General features: G+C 48.5%; 1 protein-coding gene across 1 annotated transcript in view; it reads left to right on the top strand.

Moving 5' to 3' along the window:
* The first annotated feature begins 513 nt into the window (after positions 1-513).
* The window catches only part of Fanca (Fanconi anemia, complementation group A), a 56,924-nt gene continuing 37,827 nt past the window's right edge, over positions 514-19,610 (top strand). Inside the window, exons 1-18 of the mRNA XM_013035672.1 lie at positions 514-570; positions 1,360-1,466; positions 2,635-2,728; positions 3,290-3,423; positions 3,531-3,626; positions 4,147-4,220; positions 5,428-5,540; positions 6,123-6,202; positions 7,187-7,220; positions 7,605-7,671; positions 8,003-8,115; positions 13,431-13,507; positions 13,888-14,029; positions 14,564-14,697; positions 16,153-16,263; positions 18,577-18,672; positions 18,755-18,814; positions 19,240-19,328. Coding sequence (XP_012891126.1) covers positions 534-570; positions 1,360-1,466; positions 2,635-2,728; positions 3,290-3,423; positions 3,531-3,626; positions 4,147-4,220; positions 5,428-5,540; positions 6,123-6,202; positions 7,187-7,220; positions 7,605-7,671; positions 8,003-8,115; positions 13,431-13,507; positions 13,888-14,029; positions 14,564-14,697; positions 16,153-16,263; positions 18,577-18,672; positions 18,755-18,814; positions 19,240-19,328 — 1,658 coding nt within the window. The 5' untranslated portion in view covers positions 514-533. The remainder of the gene's footprint in view (positions 571-1,359; positions 1,467-2,634; positions 2,729-3,289; positions 3,424-3,530; positions 3,627-4,146; positions 4,221-5,427; positions 5,541-6,122; positions 6,203-7,186; positions 7,221-7,604; positions 7,672-8,002; positions 8,116-13,430; positions 13,508-13,887; positions 14,030-14,563; positions 14,698-16,152; positions 16,264-18,576; positions 18,673-18,754; positions 18,815-19,239; positions 19,329-19,610) is intronic.

Genomic DNA, 19,610 nt, shown 5'->3' with positions numbered 1-19,610 from the left:
CCTTCAGAGTAGCTAGGCTTACAGGCATGAGCCCCCAGACCCGGCTGTTTACTTTTTCTCTTTGATGAACAATGTGGTCCGTTGAATACCAGCATGATGGTGCCACCTTCTGGTAGAAAAGTTTGGTCACTGGGAAACTTGTTCAGTAGTCTTCCCGCCCCACTTGTATTGGGGACAGTTCCTGCCCCGAATTCTTCTTGAGTGCCCTGCTGCGGGCGCGCGCCCAGCCAGGCCCAATGAGAGGGCGGCGCGAGTGGGTTCAGACAGCCTCCCGCCAATGGGCGCGCGCCCGGCCGGCCAATGAGAGGGCGGCGCGAGTGGGTTCAGACAGCCTCCCGCCAATGGGCGCGCGCCCGGCCGGCCAATGAGAGGGCGGCGCGAGTGGGTTCGGACAGCCCCCGGCCAATGGGCGCGCGCCCGGCTGGGGCCAATGAGAAGGCGGCTCTGGTTCACGGCGCGAGCCCGCAGCGTCTGAGGCGCCCGCGCTCACCGCGTCCACTTCGCGGGTTTTTCACGCGACTGCGGTCGTGGGGATGCCGGGCCGCAAGAGGCTCTGGGCCCAACTGCTGGGTAAGTGGGCGCTATGGACGGCGGGCCGGCCCTCTCGCCCTCTGTGCGTGGTATGTGCCCCCGGAGCCTCCCCGCGCTCTGCCTTCCAGGCCGCGCCATCCCCCACCCCCTCTCTCTCTTCCAGGCCCCGGCCCGCGTCTCCCCCTCTATCTCTTCCAGGCCCCCGCCCCGCCGTCCCCGCCCCGCGTCTCCCCCTCTATCTCTTCCAGGCCCCCGCCCCGCCGTCCCCGCCCCGCGTCTCCCCCTCTCTCTCTTCCAGGCCCCGGCCCCGCGTCTCCCCCGTCGCCCTCCGCGCCGGCCCTCCGCTCCGCCGCCACGCCACCTGGCCTCCCCGCGGATTCCCTGCGGACTCCCTGCACCCTCCACTGCCTCCACCTCTCCTGCCGCCTCTCTCCTTCCGCTCCTTCCTCGGGGTGACGGGAGGCGCTGCGGACTGGAGGTTCAGGGCCACCCAGGCCTCAATTTGGCGTCCGTGCACCTCGACCCGAGGCCATCAGCCCACCCCCGTGGAGACCCCTAACGCTGCAGCCTTCGTCCTGCCCTCGGTAGCACGTGGTGACAGCTTGGGCAGCCTGGGCTCCGCGGTCTCAGGACCTGCTCGCTGGAGGCTGCTGGTCCTGCCTCGCACAGTAGCCCAGGTGGCTGGCCTCTGGCTTAGGTCTAGTGTGCGGTTTTGAAACGAATGTCGCAGGAGTTCTGCCAGCCCTGGAGTCAGTCAAGGCATAGATGTCACCATGTTTTCATTTAAGTATTACCATAACTTTTAAAAAGGGATTTCTCCCTCAGCAGGAAGGGTCAAGAGGCAAAAGTATGATCCTGAAAGGGAAGAGAAATTAAAGGATTCAGCTGTGAACCTTCTGAGACGCCACCAAAATTTGAATGACCTTTTGCTAGAGGTAAGAGGAAGTTGTCTTAGCTTTACAGGTAGATTTCAGACTTGGTAGTTATTATTGTTATTATTATCCCAATTAAGACTGTGCCTTGTAAGTGGCACTGTAGCTCAAGAGGTAGAGCACTAGCCTTGAGCTGAAGAGTTGAGGGACAGCACCCACCCAGGTCCAGAGTTCAAGCCCCACAATCGACCAAAAAAAAAATTGCCTTTATAAGATCTTTGGGAAGCTCTATTGTGTTTCTGTTAGCCTGTTAGACTATTTTAAATTTTGCCATAAAACCACGCAGACATCCAGGTACAGAGAACAAAGAAAGGTTTATTGCTGGGAAGGGTAGTGGCAAGACCCCTTTTCACAAGGGAGAAATAAGAAGAACTGCCGGCTATTGTCTGAGGTGATCTATATAACCTAGGCGGTTTAGGAGGGGCTAGAAGGGGCGAGGAGGCAGAGACTGTGGGGAGGGCTGTGAGGACCAGGGGCTTCATCATGGTGGGTTAGAATTTATGGCTGCTGCCCAAATAGTAGAGAAGGGGCAGCAGCTGTCCAGACCTGAAGATCACTAAGGGGCTCTTGTTGCCTTACATGGTGGTAGCTGCCTCAGAGAAGTACCATCCCAAGGTAAAGGGGGGTTGGAGGCTGAATATTTACGGCCTATACTAAATGGGCCTAATGTTGCCTAACAAAGGAACATGTTAAGGTGTGTAAAGGGGAAGAAGCCTACTAAGCCATGAGACAGGAGCTCATTGGGCTAACACAGCCAATAGATGATGACTAGGTGAGAAGAAATGCTGGGTGTATTTGTCCCTTTAGAGATAAAAAACAATTGAGTAGTGAGTTTAATAATTTTCTAAGTAATTATTGTAAATTTCTCTTTTAAGAACATTTGAAGAGCTGGGAAGGTGGCTCAGTGGTAGAGAGCATGCCTTGCATACATGAGGCCCTGGGTTCGATTCCTCAGCACCACATAAGCAAAAAGAAAAAAGCCGGAAGTGGTGCTGTGGCTCAAGTGGTAGAGCGCTAGCCTTGAGCTGCTGAAGGACAGCACCCAGGCCCAGAGTTCAGGCCCCACGACCAGACCCCAAAAAAAAAAAAGAACATTTGAGAATCTCCAATGGGTATGTATTATATTCACACAGATTGAATTAAAGTGAGTTCTCTGAATTTTGGTTTTTAGGTGGAAGATCCACTGTGTGAAAAATCGTGTCTTGGCAAATTGGCTGATTGTGACAATGCTGAGGTCTACCCAAATTGCTCTAGTTCCTTTATAGGTGAGTTATCACTGCATTTGTTGTATTAAAAAATATCTCTGGGTGTGTGGTTCACAACTGTAATCCTAGCTACTCAAGAGGCTGAGATCTGAGAATCACACCATTCAAAGTCATTTAGAGTGGGCTGGGAATGTGGCTTAGTGGTAGAGTGCTTCTAGCATTCATGAAGCCCTGGGTTTGATGTCTCAGTATGACATAAATAGAAAAACCAGAAGTGGCACTGTGGCTCAAGTGGTATAGCACTAGCCTTAAAACCTTAGGGACAGGGCTGGGAAGGTGGCTCAGTTGTAGAGTGCTTGCCTCACATGCATGAGGCCCTGGGTTCGATTCCTCAGTACCACATAAGCAGAAAAAGCCGGAAGTGGCACTGTGGCTCAAGTGGTAGAGCACTAGCCTTGAGCTGAAGAGCTGAGGGACAGGGCCCAGGCCAAGTTCAGGCCCCATGACCGGCAAAAAAAAAAAACCTTAGGGACAGTACTCAGACCCTGAGTTCCAGCCCCAGGACTAACACCCCCCCCAAAAAAAAAAAAAAAGTGGCTCTGGTTTTGTTTTCTCTTTAAGGCTCTGCTTTGCAAGATCAAGCCTCAAGACTGGGAATTCCTGTGGGGATTCTGTCAGCCAGGCTATTTGCCTGCAATGTGGAGCAAGTCTGCAAGAGTTCCAGCCATTCGATATTGCTCAGCTCAGAGCAAAGAGTTAAGATTCCAGCCTTGTTTTTAAGCTGTTTGAGAAAGTAGGATTAAAAAATACTGTTTTGGGTAGTTTGCCTGTTTTTGAAAAATTTTTTTTAATCTTTTTTCAGAAAAAGCTCTCTTTCTTGTTAAAGATTGCTCAGAAGTTATTGGCACATAATATGTTCTCTCGTCTCTCCTTCTGCCAAGAATTATGGAAAATACAGGTAAATTTAAGGTATTCTGTTGATTTAAGCAGTGTTCTGTTGATTTATTTTTTTAGAAATTAGGCCAAACATCTTATTACAGAGTATGAGAAAAACAGTCCATCAGATACTCATGCGGGTGGGACAGAACCATTTCCACATATCAGTATTTATTAGAATAGAGAACATCACAGAACATGATGCTCTGCTTTCTTATGTTACTATGTTTTGTTTTGTTTTTTTTTCTTTTTGGGTCTGGTAGTGGGGCCTGAACTCTGTGCCTGGGCACTGTCCTTCAGCTCTTCAGCTCAAGGCTAGAGCTCTACCACTTGAGCCACAGCACCATTTCCAGCTTTTTTCTTTTTTCTTTTGTGGTGCTGAGGAATCGAACCCAGGGCCTCATGCATACAAGGCAAGTGCTCTACCACTGAGCTACCTTCCCAGCCCTCCACTTTCAATTTTTAATGGGCCTGAGATAAGAGCCTAGACAACATTTTAAGGGAAACACACAAAGGATTTGTAACACTGTTGTTTTCTGCAGAACTCTTTGTTGCTAGAGGCTGTGTGGCATCTTCATATGCAGAGTGTTGTGAGCCTGCAAGAGCTGCTGGAAAGGTATGCACTAATGTTTCTGTGTTATTTTAACACTGAATGATGTTTTTATCTCAGGGCCTTGTACTTGCTTGCTTAGCCCAACCTCTAGCCCCACTTTTTACTTTTCTCCCCTTTTTTTTTAATCAGTCATGGAGTCTGGGCACTGTCCCTGAGCTTTCTGCCTCAAGGTGAGCACTCTACCACATTGAGCCATAGCACTACTTCAGGTTTTCTGGTGGTTAATTGGAGATAAGAGTCTCATGGCCCTTCCTGCCTGGGCTGGGGCTGAACCACAATTCTCAGTTCTCACCCTCCTGAGTAGCTGGGATTACAGGTGTGAGCCACAGGCATCTGGCTTGATTTTTTTTTTTTTTGGTCAGTCATAGGCCTGAACTCTGGGCCTGGGTGCTGTCCCTCAGCTCTTCAGCTCAAGGCTAGCACTCTACCACTTGAGCCACAGCGCCACTTCTGGCTTTTTTTTTTTTTGTTGGTCCTGGGGCTTGAACTCTGGGCCTGGGCGCTGTCCCTCAGCTCTTCAGCTCAAGGCGAGCGCTCTACCACTTGAGCTACAGCACCACTTCCGGTTTTCTGGTGGTTTTACTGGAGATAGGAGTCTCACAGTCTCTCCTGCCCGGGCTGGCTTTGAACCTGGCTTTGAACCGTGATCCTCAGATCTCAGCCTCCTGAGTAGCTAGGATTACAGGCGTGAGCCACCAGCGCCAGTCCATGAGTCTCTTATCTACAATTAATCACAGAAAGAGCCAGAAGTGGTGCTATGGCTCAAGTGGTAGAGTGCTAGGAGCTTAGGTACCCAGGCCCAGAGTTAAAGCTCCAGGACCAAACAAAAAAAATGGGGGGGGGGTGAGCATATGTTTCAAATGTCAAAGTGCTTACCTAGTAAGTTCAAGGTTCTATTACTAGAAAAAAAAAAGATGAAAGCAATAAGGCTAGTGAAGTAGGTAACAAAACAGTATGGAAAAGGAAGTGAAAAAAATTGGGGAAAAGAACCCATTACTCTATTACTATCCGACCATCACTGAACTTTACCACAGCAGAAAGCTGCTCCAAATGAGTATGTCAATGACAGCCAGGCAGACGTTCCTGGGTCAGAGGACTTGCTGCCAGCTTATTCCCACTGGTCCATTCTTCCTAGTGAAGTGAGTGTTAAAGGAAAACTGTCTGGATATAGGGACTAAGGGGGTCCACTTGGGCATTTGTGTGTCTCCAGTCACCCCAGTGTGCAGGCCATGGCTGAGTGGCTCTTCAGGAACCTGTGTCTTTTGTGTGAACAGACAGAAGCCTCCTGCAGGTCTACAGATCTGGCCAGAGCCATTCTTTATGGTATGTTCGTAGCGTGTGGGCTTTGGGGGAGGTTCATTGTGACACTGGGAAGAAAAGAAGCTTCCCTCATATGTGGGCTGGGACCCAGATTATGTTACCCTGAGTGGCTAGAAATTGTACTAAGTTAGCTGTTGGCAGGAGTAGATTTTCCTTAGAGTGCCCCTAGTCCCTTTTCTTCTCTCAGAATGCCACTCATCTCTGAGGAGTGACTCCAATAAGCAAGTTAGGTGAGAGCCTGTGCTCCACACCAGTAATTAGTGGGTTTCTTTGTTTTCAAAAGAATATATCCTGGTGGTATGAACTGTTCTTTTGACTTCTGTAAGCTGCCGCAGATAGGTGAAGTTTAAATTGGAGATTAGACAGAAAACACTCTTACTTTCAAGTTTTCTAAATATAGTTCTTCCAACAGTATTGGTCCTTTTCTTGTTCATTCCTCAGAATGTACACCAGGCTTCCCCTGGGGTCAGACGCCCCACCCTGGACTAGCCCCCAGTTTGTATACACATCCCCTCTGAAGTTGGGTATTGGTGTGATTCACGGCTATTTGGAGGCTATAATATATATGTGTTTGTGGTTTTTCAGATTTTGTGCAACTGTTTGTTTTGAAAGGATTTCAGGAAAACTCAGACTCAAGAGCTGTGGTACCTGAAAAGATGCCCCAGGTAGGAGGGGAAGGAATGTGGACAGTGGCGAGCTGGGCTCCCATGGCAATGGCCTGCAGCCGAGAGAAGTACCATTCCACATTTTTGTTCCCTTTTGGGAGTTCTAGGCTGAGCATTCTGCCCCACATTAGCTTGAGCTTTGTGAGGAAAAGGGTCTTGTGTGCTGTTCCCGGAGTGATGACTCTGGGAGCCCTTGGTGATGGGAGATTGAGGTGGGCTGCACTGTCTTCCCCAGGCTACTCATTCCTGAAGCCTGCTGGGAAGGGGAGGGGAGGGCTAAGATACATTGAGGCAGTCTGTGTCTTGTTACCAGGTGCCCTCAAGAATGGGTGTGCAAGCCGGACACTGGTGGCTCACGCCTATAATCCTAGCTACTCAGGAGGCTGAGATCTGAGGATGATCATGGTTCAAAGCCAGCCCGGGCAGGAAAAGTCTGTGAGACTCTTATCTCCAGTAAACCACCAGAAAACTGGAAGTGGTGCTGTGGCTCAAGTGGTAGAGCGCTGGCCTTAAGCTGAAGAGCTGAGGGACAGCTCCCAGGCCCAGGGTTCATGCCTCATGACCAACAACAACAAAAAAGTGGGCATGCAGGGCAGGAAGATGTAGCCTGGGTTGGGCCTGCAGCCTCAGGGCCTGCTGAAAATGCCCAAATATTACAGCTCAGAAAGCCAGTCCTGGGGCTTGAACTCAGGGCCTGGGCACTGTCCCTGAGCTTCTTTTGCTCAAGGCTAGCACACTACCACTTGAGCCACAGCACCCCTTCCATTCTTTTCTGCTTATGTGGTGCTGTAGAATCGAACCCAGGGCCTCATGCATGTTAAGCTAGCACTCTAGCCTAACTCTACTGAGCCACATTCCCAGCCCTCTTGGGATAATTTCTAGGCTTAAAATTGAACTTTGTAAAGCCAACTTCTTACTGTACATAACAGATTCTGTGTGGTAGTAAGCATGTGGCTGATGGGAATTTGTGTTCTGTTACAACAGGCTGCTGCTGCCATACTTCAGAGAATGCTGACTTGTAAGTTGCCTGTTAGCAATTCGGGTAGCTTTGACCTTTCCATAGGAAAAGCTTACTCCTGTGTTTCTCTTACAAAGCTGGCTCTGGAGGCCCTGTTTGTGGCTGATATTTATTATGAACTTACCTCTACTTTTTGTTCTGGCTCTCTGTTTCTAGTGGTTTGGTGTTTAGTTTCTAAATGTGTACATTGACACCAGCTTAATGTAGTGAGTGTTCACAGGTCTGTGTGTTTTCATTAATTTTGTAGCTTGCAGACCCCAGTGTCCTGAGAGTCCTTGCTGGACCTAGAGGCCCGTGCTGTAGAAATTGAAAGCATGTAGAGTGGTCTGAGAGAGGCTCTGCTTGTGACTGACATTTGTTTATTGTCCCATGTTTTCTTGTCAGTTGCGCTGGATGCCCTTGCTGCTGACCTGCAGGAGGAGACCTCAGCCTACAGGGTGGTAAAGGGCTGGTGCGTGTGGGAGGCCCACTGCTGCTCAGCTAGGTTCCACAGCCAGCGCAGCCTCCCTGGCCTGGGTGCGCGGGTCACTGGAGCACGGGAAGCTCAGCCCGCGCTTTCTTTCCCTCCATGTCTCCATGTGCCCTGCCTCCTCCCTAGTGTAGGTCCCCTCTTCCTAATCCATCTTTGGTCTCCTGCCTTCTCTGGACTCTCAGCCATCTCTGATACTTACATTCCTCTGACACTTACAAGGCCTGGGGGACAAAGCACTTTGGAGGTGCCTGTGAGCCCTGCTGGTGCATGGACAGGGTTGTGTTCCTGAGACTCTTCCCCTGCCTTACAGGTTTGACATGTTCAGTGGACTTGCATGTTGTGGCATGATTTCAACAGATTCTCTGAAGAGGTTCTTCAGTCACACTTTAACCCAGATTCTCACACATAACCCTGTGCTGAAAGGTAAGCCCCAGTACTGTAGCTGCAGTCCCCTGTCCGGTCTGTTCCCCTGTTGTCTTGCTTCCCTTGTTGTCTTTGATAGGTCAGCACAGACTGTTAAGCAGATCTGTTGATTTGTCCTACAGGATGTAGGTCTTGAATTATGTGGAGGTGATGGACTAAGATCGACCAAGATCATGAGGGTTGCTTTTTTTTTTTTGGTCAGTCGTGGGGCTTGAACTCCAGGCTTGTGTGCTGTCCCTCAGCTTTTCAGCCCAAGGCTAGCATTCTACCACTTGAGCCACTTCTGGTTTTTCTGGTGGTTCATTGGAGATTAAGAGTCTCATGGAAGCTGGTGGCTCATGCCTGTAATCCTAGCTACAGAGGAGGCTGAGATCTGAGGATTACAGTTCAAAACTAGCCCAGGCAGAAAAGTCTGTGAGACTCTTATCTCCAATTAACCACTAGAAAACGGGAAGTAGAACTGTTGCTCAAGCTGTAGAGTGTTCACCTTGAGCTGAAGAACGCAGGGATAGTGCCCAAGCCCAAGCCCCATGACCAACACACTAAAAAAGAATCTCATGGACTTTGTTACCAGGGCTGGCTTGAATCTAGATCCTCAGATCTCAGCCTCCTGAATAACTAGGATTATAGGTGTGAGCCACCAACAAGGACCTATTGGCAGGGCATTTGCCTGGCATATGGGAAGCTCTGAGTTTGAGTCCCACAACCATTAAAAAAAAAGAGAGAATTCAGAATTAAAAGAGAGAAGACAAAAGAATTGCCACTCATCTTGTTATAAAATATAAATAACTAATACAAGGAAATGTATAGAGCCTTTTTCTAGATGAACTTTTTTTGAACATGTATGTATCCCAAACTGATCTTAGACTTACTGTGTAGTCTGGACTGGTCTGTGACCCTTTACCTTCCTACTTGTCTTAGAATATTTGTGTGTATAATAGTACTGGGACTTGAGCTCTGGACCTTGTGTGTATACCAGTACTGGGACTTGAACTCTGAGTTGTGCATTCTTGCTTAGCATTTTTGCTCAAAGCTGGTGCTCCACTACTTGAGCCATACCTCTAGTTCTGGCTTTCTGTAGGCTAATTGGAGATGAGAGTTTCAGATTTGTCTGCTTTGGCTGGTTTCAAACTGTATTTCTTGGATTTTAGCCTCTTATGTGGCTAGATTACTTCTTAGAAAGTTTTTTTTTTTTTTTTGTCAGTCATGGGGCTTGAACTCTGGGCCTGAATGCTGTCCCTCAGCACTTCAGCCCAAGGATAGCTCTTTACCACTTGAGCCACAGCTCCATTTTCAGTTTTCTGAGTGTTTTATTGGAGATAAAAGTCTCAGAGTTTCCTGCTGTGGCTGGCTTTGAGCTGTGATCCCTAGATCTCAGCCTCCTGAGTAGCTAGGATTATAGGTGTGAGTCACTGATGCCCAACAGAAAGTTGTTTCTGGTTTTTTGTTGTTGTTTTTTGTCAGTTGTAGGGCTTGAACTTAGGGTCTGGGTGCTGTCCCTGAGCTTTTGTGTTCAAGACTAGCTCTCTACCACTTTGAGCCACAGCTCTACTTCCCATTTTCTCTTGGTTAATTGGAGGTAAGAGTCTCACAGACTTTCCTGCCTGGGCTGGCTTTGACCATGATCCACAGATCTCAGTCTCCTGAATAGCTAGGATTATAGGCGTGAGCCACCAGTGCCCGACTTCTTAAAAGTTTTTACATGTCATCTGCCTCACAGATAGTTTATTGGAGCTTAACACCAGTTGCCAGTACCTTGGCTGCTAGCTTTTCTGTGTGTCCCCAAAGTGGGTGCTCATGTGAGATTCCCTTTAGTGTCTGTCAGGTGCTTTCCAAAGGACTTGGCTTAGCTCATCAAACATGTTCCAGGCCATGCATCCTTTCAACAGTAGGATTGGCTTATTGGGAGTTTACAGTTTAAAAGTAAAAACAGGCCAGATACCAGTGGCTCAACCCCTTGTCATCCTAGCTTCTTAGGAGTCTGAGATTGGGAGGATGATGGTGTAAGGCCAGGCCCAACAGAAGAGTCCTTGAGACTTTATCTCAACAGAAACTGGGCATGGTGGCATGCTTGTCATCCCAGCTCAGAGAAGTATTTGAAATGGGTGGATTGTGGTCCAGGTACACTGAAAGGGAGTGAGAACCTATCTAAAAAATAAGTGATGTAAGCCCAGTGCTGGTGACTTGGAGGATGACAGGTTAAGTCAGCCTGGGCAGAAAAGTCTGTGGGGCTCCATCTCCAGTTAACCAGCAAAAGGCTGAACTGGAGGCATGGCTCAAGTTGTAGAGTTTCAGCCATTGTGTGAAAAAACTGAGTAAGACTGAGGCCCTGAATTTAAACCCTGGTACTGGTACACACACACATGTAAAATAACCAGTGGAAAAAAAGCCTGAAGGCTTAGCTCAGTAGTAGAGCACCTGTCTAGCAAGTGCCAAGCTCTTAGTTCAAACTCCAGTACTGCTAAAAAATTAACAAAATTAAAAATGCAATTAAAGCCAAGTGCTCCTGCCTATAATCCTAGTTACTGTGGAGGTTGAGATCTGAGGTTCACATTTCAAAGCCAGCCCAGGCAGGAAAGTCCATGAGACTTTTTTTTGCCAGTCCTGGGGCTTGAACTCAGGCTGGGCACTGCCCCTGAGCTTCTTTTGCTCAAGGCTAGCACTCTAGGTGATACTGAGGACTTGAACTCGGCTTATTCATGCTAGGCAATCAGTCTACCACTAAGCCACATTCCCAGCTTATGTGAGACTTTTTTGTCGGTCCTGGGGCCTGAACTCTGGGCCTGGGCACTGTCCCTCAGCTCTTCAGTTCAAGGCTAGCTAGCACTCTACCACTTGAGCAACAGCACCACTTCTAGCTTTTTCTGCTTACATGGTGCTGAGGAATAGAACTCAGGGCATCATGCATGCAAGGCAAGCACTCTTACCACTGAGCCACCTTCCCAGCCCCATGTGAGACTTCTCATCTCCAATTAACTACCCAAAACTGGAAGTGGTTATCTCCAATTAATTACCCAAAACTGGAAGTGGAACAGTGGCTCAAAGTAGTAGAGCGCTAGCATTGAGCAAAAAGTAGCTCAGGGACATTGCCCAGGCCCTGAGTTCAAGCCTTACTACCAAAACAATCCTCCATAATTGATTCTGTAGATGAGCCCAAGCAGTTGAGTGCCTACCTAACAAGCATATGAATCACTAAATTCAAACATCAGAACTACCTTCAAAAAACATAATTGGTGTATTGAATAGTATTGTGAATGTGACTAAGTACCAGCAGGTGATTAAACCAAAGATACAGAGATTAGATAGAATAGAAAATGTAGCCCAGTGCCGGTGGATCACACCTGTAATCCTAGCTACTCAGGAGGCTGATATCTGAGGATCAAGTTTCAAAGCCAGCTCAGGAAGGAGAGTCCGTGGGACTCTTACCTCCAATGAACCACCACTTCTGGCACTGTGGCTCAAGTGATAGAGCGCTCACCTTGAGCTGAACAGCTGAGGGACAGTGTCCAGGCCCTGAATTCAAGCCCCCTGACCAGCTGAAAAAAGAAAGAAAAAAAGGAAATACAGTTGGCCCTTCACACTCCAGGTTTTGCCTATAAAATTATCCAGCTTCAGATCAGAAATATTGGGGGAAAAAGTTACACCAGTATTGGTGACTGCAGTTAACAAATAGAAATGGTAAGCATCAGTAACAGTTGGGAGAATACAAATTAAAGTAAGATTTTTAGCCAGGCACTGGTGGTTCAACATCTGTAATCCTAGTTACCCAGGAGGCTGAGATTTGCGGATCTTATTTTGAAACCAGCCTGGGTAGAAAAGTCTCCATGAGATTCTTATTTTCAATTAACTACTCAAAAACTGGAGGTGGAGCTGTGGCTCAAAGTGGTAGAATGCTAGTCTTGAGCAAAAATGTTCTGGGATAGTGCCCAAGCCCTGATTTCAAGGCCTACAACCAACAACAACAACAAAAGAAAATTAAAAGACAAAAATAATCATTTTACGTAGAAGCTTTAAAACAAAATTTTCCTTTTTTTGGGGGGGGGGATCCGATGGTGGGACCTGGGCACTGTCCCTCAGCTCTTCAGCTCAAGGCTAGCGCTCTACCTCTTGAGCCACAGCGCCACTTCGGCTTTTTTCTTTTTTCTTATGTGGTGCTGAGGAATCTTACCCAGGGCCTCATGCATACAAGGCAAGCGCTCTACCACTGAGCCACCTTCCCAACCCTCCTTTTTTTTTTTAATAGTGGACATTTGAACTCAGCCTTGCACTTGCTCAGCTAGCCTGAAAATGTTGGGCCATGCTTCCAGTCTTGGTTTTCACTGGTTATTTCTAGGATAGGGTCTTACTTCCTGGCCTAATACACCTGAGCCACAATCTCCTTACTATAGGCTTCCTGTTATCATAGGCCTTATAGGCATTCACCACTGATTTGTGGGTTAAGGAGTCTGTAACTTGTGCCTGGGTTGGTCTCAAACTGCATTCTTCCTCTGCTCAGCCTTCCAAGTAGCTAGAATTACAGACCTGGACCACCAATGCCCAGTAGATCATGGGTGTGTGTGGGTGTGCTTGTGTGTGTGCGCGCTGTCTCTGGGGCTTGAACTCAGTCTGGGTACAGGCCTTGAGCTTCTTTTGCTCAAGTTAGTACTTTTACACCTGATCCATAGCTTCACTTCTGTTTTAGTAATTTATAGGCAATAAGAATCACACACCAGGTGCTTGTGGCTCACGCCTATAATCCTAGCTCTCAGGAGTCTGAGATCTGAGGATCATGGTTCAAAGCCAGCCCGGGCAGGAAAGTCCATGAGACTCTTATCTCCAATTAACCACCAGAAAAACTGGAAGTGGTGCTGTGCTGTGGCTCAAGTGGTAGAGCACTCGCCTTGAGCTGAAGAGCTTAAAGACAGTCGCCAGCCCAGAGTTCAAGCCCCATGATCAACCCTCCAAAAAAGAATCCTGACTGGCCTGGCTTTGAGCGGAAATCTTGAGTTCTCAGCCTCCTAGGATTATAGGTGTGAGCCACCACTGCCATTGGGCCAAAGATGGCTTTTTCATAATTGCTGACTTGAAGTTTTTTTTTTTTGTCAGTAGTGGGCCTGAACTCTAGGCCTGGGCGCTGTCCCTCAGCTCTTCACCTCAAGCCTCAAGGCTATTGTTCTACCACCACTTGAGCCACAGTGCCACTTCTGGCTTTTTCTGCTTATGTGGTGCTGAGGAATTGAACCCAGGACTTCATACATGCAAGACAAGCACTCTCCCACTGAGCCACCTTCGCAGCCCCATGACTTGACCTTTTTGTCTGTTTTTTTCTTCCCCAGTGTCTGATGCCATTCAGAGGCAGAGGGAGTGGAGCTTTGCAAAGACTCACACTCTGCTCACGACTTTGTTCCGCAGGGTGAGTGATGATGGGTTTAGACTTGATGCTATGGAGTGTTGGGATGAAAGGTCTGAGAGAGGCTGGGACTGGGGCTGGGTCCTCAACAGACTGACTGCTGTGGACAGTGTCCCCATGGGAAAGTGTGAGGTCTTCAGTAAGACAGCCATCCTCAACCTGGACGATAGTCCAGGTTCAGGAGACGGAACTGGCACCTGGGCAAAGTCCCCAGCCCTGGGTGAGCATTGCTCCAGCCAGTGCCAATCCTGTCAGCGTGAAGATGCCACAGGAAATGGCATGTGGCTCTGGTGGGCCTAGGCCTCAGGAGAGAGATTGGGGATTATTGCCTATCTGGCCGTGGTTTACTTTGGCACTGAAGGGAGCTGGTGCTTTTGTTTCAGCTCTTTGTGATACTCAGTCCAGAGGAGTCGCTTCGCTGTTTGCAGGAAGTCCTGGAGACTCAGGAGGTTCACTGGCAGCGTGTGCTCTCCTGTACGTCCACGCTGGTCATCTGCTTTCCTGAGGCACAGCAGCTCGTTAAAGGTACACTTTTATGGGGAGCTAGTGGCGCTACTGAGCATGCACATGTGCAGTTGCCTCCTGGTGTCAGCAGAATCTGAGTTGGAGGTGAACTCATTGTGTAGCCCTTCCTGTCTGCTGATGGTTGTTGCTTGCTGGTCACTGAGGTCGCTGAGCCAGTGCTCTTCCCTTTAGTCTCTGGCAGCTCTGCTTGGCATGCAGTGGTTGTTACCTAGTCTTCTCAAGGCGGGTTTTTTTGTGTGTGTTTTTTTTGCCAGTCCTGGGGCTTGAACTCGGCCTGGGCACTGTCCTTGAGCTCCTTTTTCTCAAGGTTAGCACTCTACCACTTCCTGCTTTTTATGTGTATGTGGTGCTGAGGAATCAAACCCAGGGCTTCATGCATGCTGGGCAAGCACTCTACCACTGAGCCACCTTCCCAGCCCTCAAAGCTAGTTTTTGGACATGCACACTCTAGCTGGATACTTGCTCACCTGCAGAACTCACATGTAGTCGGTGTGCTGCCCTTACCTGCCTGCTGACTGTGTCATGGTCTCACAGATTGGGTGGCCCGTTTGATGGCCTCTGCCTTTGAGAGCTACCACCTGGACAGTCTGGTCACCGCATTCCTGGTTGTGCGCCAGGCTGCCCTGGAGGGCCCCTCTGTGTTCCCACCCTATGCAGACTGGTTCAAGGTGAGTTACCTTGGAAGCTGGTTACCGGGACATGTGGTGTTTCAGTGGGTTGGGTATAGGAACCCTTTGGGATCCCCGTGTCATGTCTGCTGAGGATGAGTCAGCCAAAGTTGGCCCAGACAAACCAGAGTGGCTGTATTAGTTTACATTTCCACCAACAGTGCCATAGGGTTCCCTTTTCCTCACATCCCTGCCAACATTTTTTGCTTTCTTTTTTTTGGGGGGGGGTCCGGTTGTGGGTCCTGAACTCTGGGCCTGGACGCTGCCCCTCAGCTCTTCAGCTCAAGGCTAGCACTCTACCACTTGAACTACAGTGCCACTTCCGGTTTTCTGGTGGTTTATTGGAGATAAGAGTTTCATGGACTTTCTTGCCCGGGCTGAATTTGAACCGTGATCCTCAGATCTCAGCCTCCTGAGTAGCTAGGATTCTAGGTGTGAGCCACCAGCGCCCAGCTCTTTTACCTTTTTTAATTGATCTTATTGAGATATATTTTTTTTTCGGGTCTGGTTGTGGGGCCTGAACTCTGGGCCTGGGCGCTGTCCCTCAGCTCTTCAGCTCAAGGCTAGCGTTCTACCACTTGAGCAGCAGCGCCACTTCCGGCTTTTTTCTTATGTGATGCTGAGGAATCAAACCCAGGGCCTCATGCATGCAAGGCAAGTGCTCTACCACTGAGCCTCCTTCCCAGCCCCGAGATATATTTTTTTCTTTACATTTTTCAGTAGAATCAATTCGTTGTATAAGACGGTTAATTTAGACATATCAGTATATGCATACAGTGTGCCTTGATTAGAGTTATCCTCTCCACCACTTTCCTTCCTTACCCACTCCCTCTTAGACAATTAAAATAAAATACGCCCAGTGATCTGTGTTCTTGGTGTGCTTTGATAGATGTATATGTGCTGATGTATGTGTTTTCAGTATTTGAAGGTCTTTTATTTTATATTGCCCATATTGACTCAAATAAGTGCCTCAGCCCACTGCTCTGGCTCTTAGTCTATATATGTTTTTTTAGTGTTAATGCAAACAGACAAGGAGCCTCAGGTCAGTGATTAGTCAGTGACATGCTGAGCTCTGTATTTAATTGTCCTTTTTTTTTGGTTGGTCATGGGGCTTGAATTCTGGGCCTGAACGCTCCCTCAGCTCTTCAGCTCAAGGCTAGTGCTCTACCACTTGAGCCACTGCGCCACTTATGGTTTTCTGAATAGTTTATTGGAGATAAGAGTCTCATGGACTTTCCTGCCCAGGCTTGCTTTGAACCATGATCCTCAGCTCTCAGGCTCCTGAGTAGCTAGGATTATGGGTGTGAGCTAAATGGCCCTGGCCTAGTTAACTAGTTAACGTTCCTTATCCTAAGGCCATCAATGTAAGGCCATCAATGGCTGGCGTGACGTCAGGCCTGGGACTTCAGAGACTGTGGGTCTGTGTTGTGGCTCAGGTGTGTCTTCTTTCCCCAGGCCTGCTTTGGCAGTGCACGTGGCTACCATCATTGCAGCAAGAAGGCACTAGTCTTCCTCTTCAAGTTCCTGTCCAATCTTGTGCCTTGGGAGGCTCCTCGCTACCTACAGGTGAGCATTTGCATTTCACAAAGGTTCCTGCTCTTGTTTGCCCCAGTGAAGGGATCTCCCCCAAGTCTCCTACAATCTCTTTGAGCTGGAACAGCCTCCTTGTTTACATGGGAAGACATAAAGTGAGCAAGTATAGATGCCCAGGAGGGTGAAAGTCACACGGGTGTGCGGCCAGGTGTTGCACAGCTTCCGAGCAGATGGGAAGGTTTTAGAAGGGGATCTGGAAATGTGCTTTGAAGCAAGAACAAGTAGTGGAGCAACAAAGACCTCATTTTCCCTCTTTTTTTTTTTTGCATTTGAATTCAAAGCTTTATTATACTTCTTATTAGGCAGGTGTTATACTATGTAAGCCCTACTGCCAACCTCATTTTGATTTTTTTTTTTTTTTTTTTGGTTCCTGTACTGGGGCTTGAACTCAGGACTTGGACACTAGCCCTGAGCTTTTTTGCCCAAGGTTAGCACTCTACCATTTGAGCTACTACTCTACTTCTGTTTTTTTTTGATAGTCATGGATGTTGGGCTCACACCTGTAGTCCTAGCTACTCAGGAGGCTGAGATCTGAGTTTCGCAGTTTGAGGCCCAGGTGGGAAAGTACATGAGACTCTTACCTCCATAATAAACTACTCAGAAAAAGCCAAAGTGGAACTGTGGCTCAAGTGGCTAGCCTTGAGAAGAAAAAAAAATCTGAAGGACACTGTCCAGGCTCCTGAGCTCTAGACCCAGGATCAGCACACACACAAAAACGTCTCGCCAGGCATTAGTGGCTCACGTTAGTAATCCTAGCTACACAGGAGGAGGAGATCTGAGGATCGTAGTTCAAAGCCAGCCTGGGCAGGAAAGTCCATTAGACTCTTATCTCCAATAAACCATTAAGAAAACTGGAAGCGGCACTGTGGCTCATATGGTAGAGTGCTCGCCTTGAGCTGAAGAGCTGAGTGACAGTGCCCAGGCCCAGAGTTCAAGCCCCACGGCTGACCAAAAAAAAAAAAAGGTCTCATGCCAGGCGCAGGTGGCTCAGGCCTATAATCCTAGCTACTCAGGAGGTTGAGATCTGAGGATCGAGGTGCAAAGCCAGCCCAGGCAGGAAAGGCCATGAAACTCTTCATCTCCAATAAACTACCAGAAAACTGGAAGTGGCACTGCAGCTCAGGTGGTAGAGCACTAGCCTTGAGCTGAAGAGCTGAGGGACAGGGCTCAGACCCAGAGTTCAAGCTCCATGACCAACAAAAAACTACTTGGGCTGGCTTTGAACCATGATCCTCAGATCTCAGCCTCTCAAGAAGCTAGAATTACAGGAATGAGCCACCAGCACCCCACTTCAGCCTGTTTTTGTTAAGAACTTGTATTACCTCCTAGCAGAGCTGAGCATGGTAAATGGCCCTGCAGTTGTCACCGGGGAAGCTGGAATTTGGCTTCCTGTCAACCATTCCCATTTTTAAATTCCTGTCCCTTTTGTAACCGACTGTGTTTTGGCTGAGCTAGCCATTTTTTACGATGAGGAGGTGCCTCAGTAGAGCCATGACCTACCCCTGTACCACCAGCAGGGTTGTGGCCCTGTTTTCAGTCCCTCTGCATGTCCCACCTCCACCCTGATGGATGTGGGGTCTGGTTGCCAGTGGCCTTCCCACTCCATCTCTGGTTAGGGCCTGTGACCAAGGAGTCAGGAGACATGGAGTCATATGTATTGACCCTTACCCAGAATCTCCCTTCTTTTTCTGGTTTCTTTGGGAATTCTCTACTTTTCCTGTTCTGATATTCCAGTGTTGCTGTAGAACATGACAGCCTGGTCTGAGCCCTTGGGGCCTCACTTTCTTTAGTACATGGTACCTGCTGGTAGTTTCCTATCAACTCATCTCAGTGCTGAAAATATGAGTTACCATCTCCAAAGTACAGTTTCTTAGCCATTGCCTTTATTCTCTAGTATCACAAACAAATTGGTGTTGACCCCACTATTCTGTGGTTGTGCTGTGTTCTCTGTCCTGTTTGGCCAGGCAGTTGCCAGGCCTGTGGTGTGGAACTGCTAGTGTGTTCACAGGGTGTGGCTGCCAGGCCATGCATTCCACACCCCATATCCCATTGGGCCTTCCTACACTTGGTATTTATAGGACAATGACGAGTAATTCCTTAACTTTCTGCCTATTGATGTGGCAGTCTTCAACTACGGCTTTCAGTTTTGCAAATTATGTCTTCAATAGCTAGTGGCTAGTAGCTATCTCTCCTTAGCCTCACTGTATTGTGCAGTGTGCTGAAAACCTCCCCCAGATGCACTGGGATAGGACGTGGACCCTTGCTCAGCACTATTCTCTATCACAGGTGCACATTCTCTACCCTCCACTGGTCCCAAGCAAATACCGCTCCCTCCTCACGGACTATATCTCCCTGGCCAAGACCCGGCTAGCTGACCTCAAGGCAAGTTTGACCACCTGGTCTAACCTTCCTAGTAGTAACTGGTCTGTGTCTTTGTGTTCACAACCTGTTCTTTTTTCTCAAGGTTTCCCTGGAGAACATGGGGCTCTATGAGGATCTGTCCTTAGCCGGGGATGTTGCTGAGGTGATGTGGATTTGCCCTGTGGTTTTCTTCCTCTAATCCAAGCTTTTTGGCCTTCCTAATCTTGGGTTCACCTTTGGTGTATGTGGAGCGGCAATTCTCTCTTTTTTTTTATTTTGTCAGTTGTGAGCCTTGAACTCTGGTCTGTGCGCTGTCCCTCAGCTCTTCAGCTCAAGGCTAGCGCTTTACCACTTGAGCCACAGCACCACTTCCAGCTTTTTTTCTTTTTGCTTATGTGGTGCTGAGGAATCGAACCCAGGGGCTCATGCATGCAAGGCAAGCACTCTACCACTGAGCCACCTTCCCAGCTCCTGTTGCCTCCTCTTTTGTTGTTCCCCTACCATCCCACCTCCACAACTACACACTCCCTCCACCCCTGCCCTTTGTCCATTGGTTTTCTTCCTTTCAAATCTTTGTTCTTTCTTCAGCCTCATAGCCAAGCAGCACAGGATGTAGAGAGGGCCATTGTGGTGTTTGCGCACACAGGGAAGATTCCAGTGCCTGTTATGGAAGCCAGGTGAGACCGGCTCCTGGAGAGCTGCATCCAGGGGCTGCCATGACCAACATCAGTATGGGGGCTCTGTCCATTTGACAGAAGGAACTGTATCCTGCTGTAAGAAATGCTTCTGTGAAAGCCGAGCACCAGTGGCTCACGCCTGTAATCCTAGCTACTCAACAGGCTGAGATCTGAGGATTGTAGTTCAAAGCCAGTGTGGGCAAGAAAGTCCATGAGACTCTTTTTTTTTTTTTAAATTAATTAATTATTTTTTGGGTCCGGTCATGGGGCCTGAACTCTGGG

The sequence above is a fragment of the Dipodomys ordii genome, unplaced genomic scaffold (genome assembly GCF_000151885.1).
Source record: "Dipodomys ordii isolate 6190 unplaced genomic scaffold, Dord_2.0 Scaffold217, whole genome shotgun sequence".
Lineage (NCBI taxonomy): Eukaryota > Metazoa > Chordata > Mammalia > Rodentia > Heteromyidae > Dipodomys > Dipodomys ordii.
The sequence above is the reverse complement of the archived record's forward strand: the minus strand, read 5'-3'. Positions and strand labels throughout refer to the sequence as shown.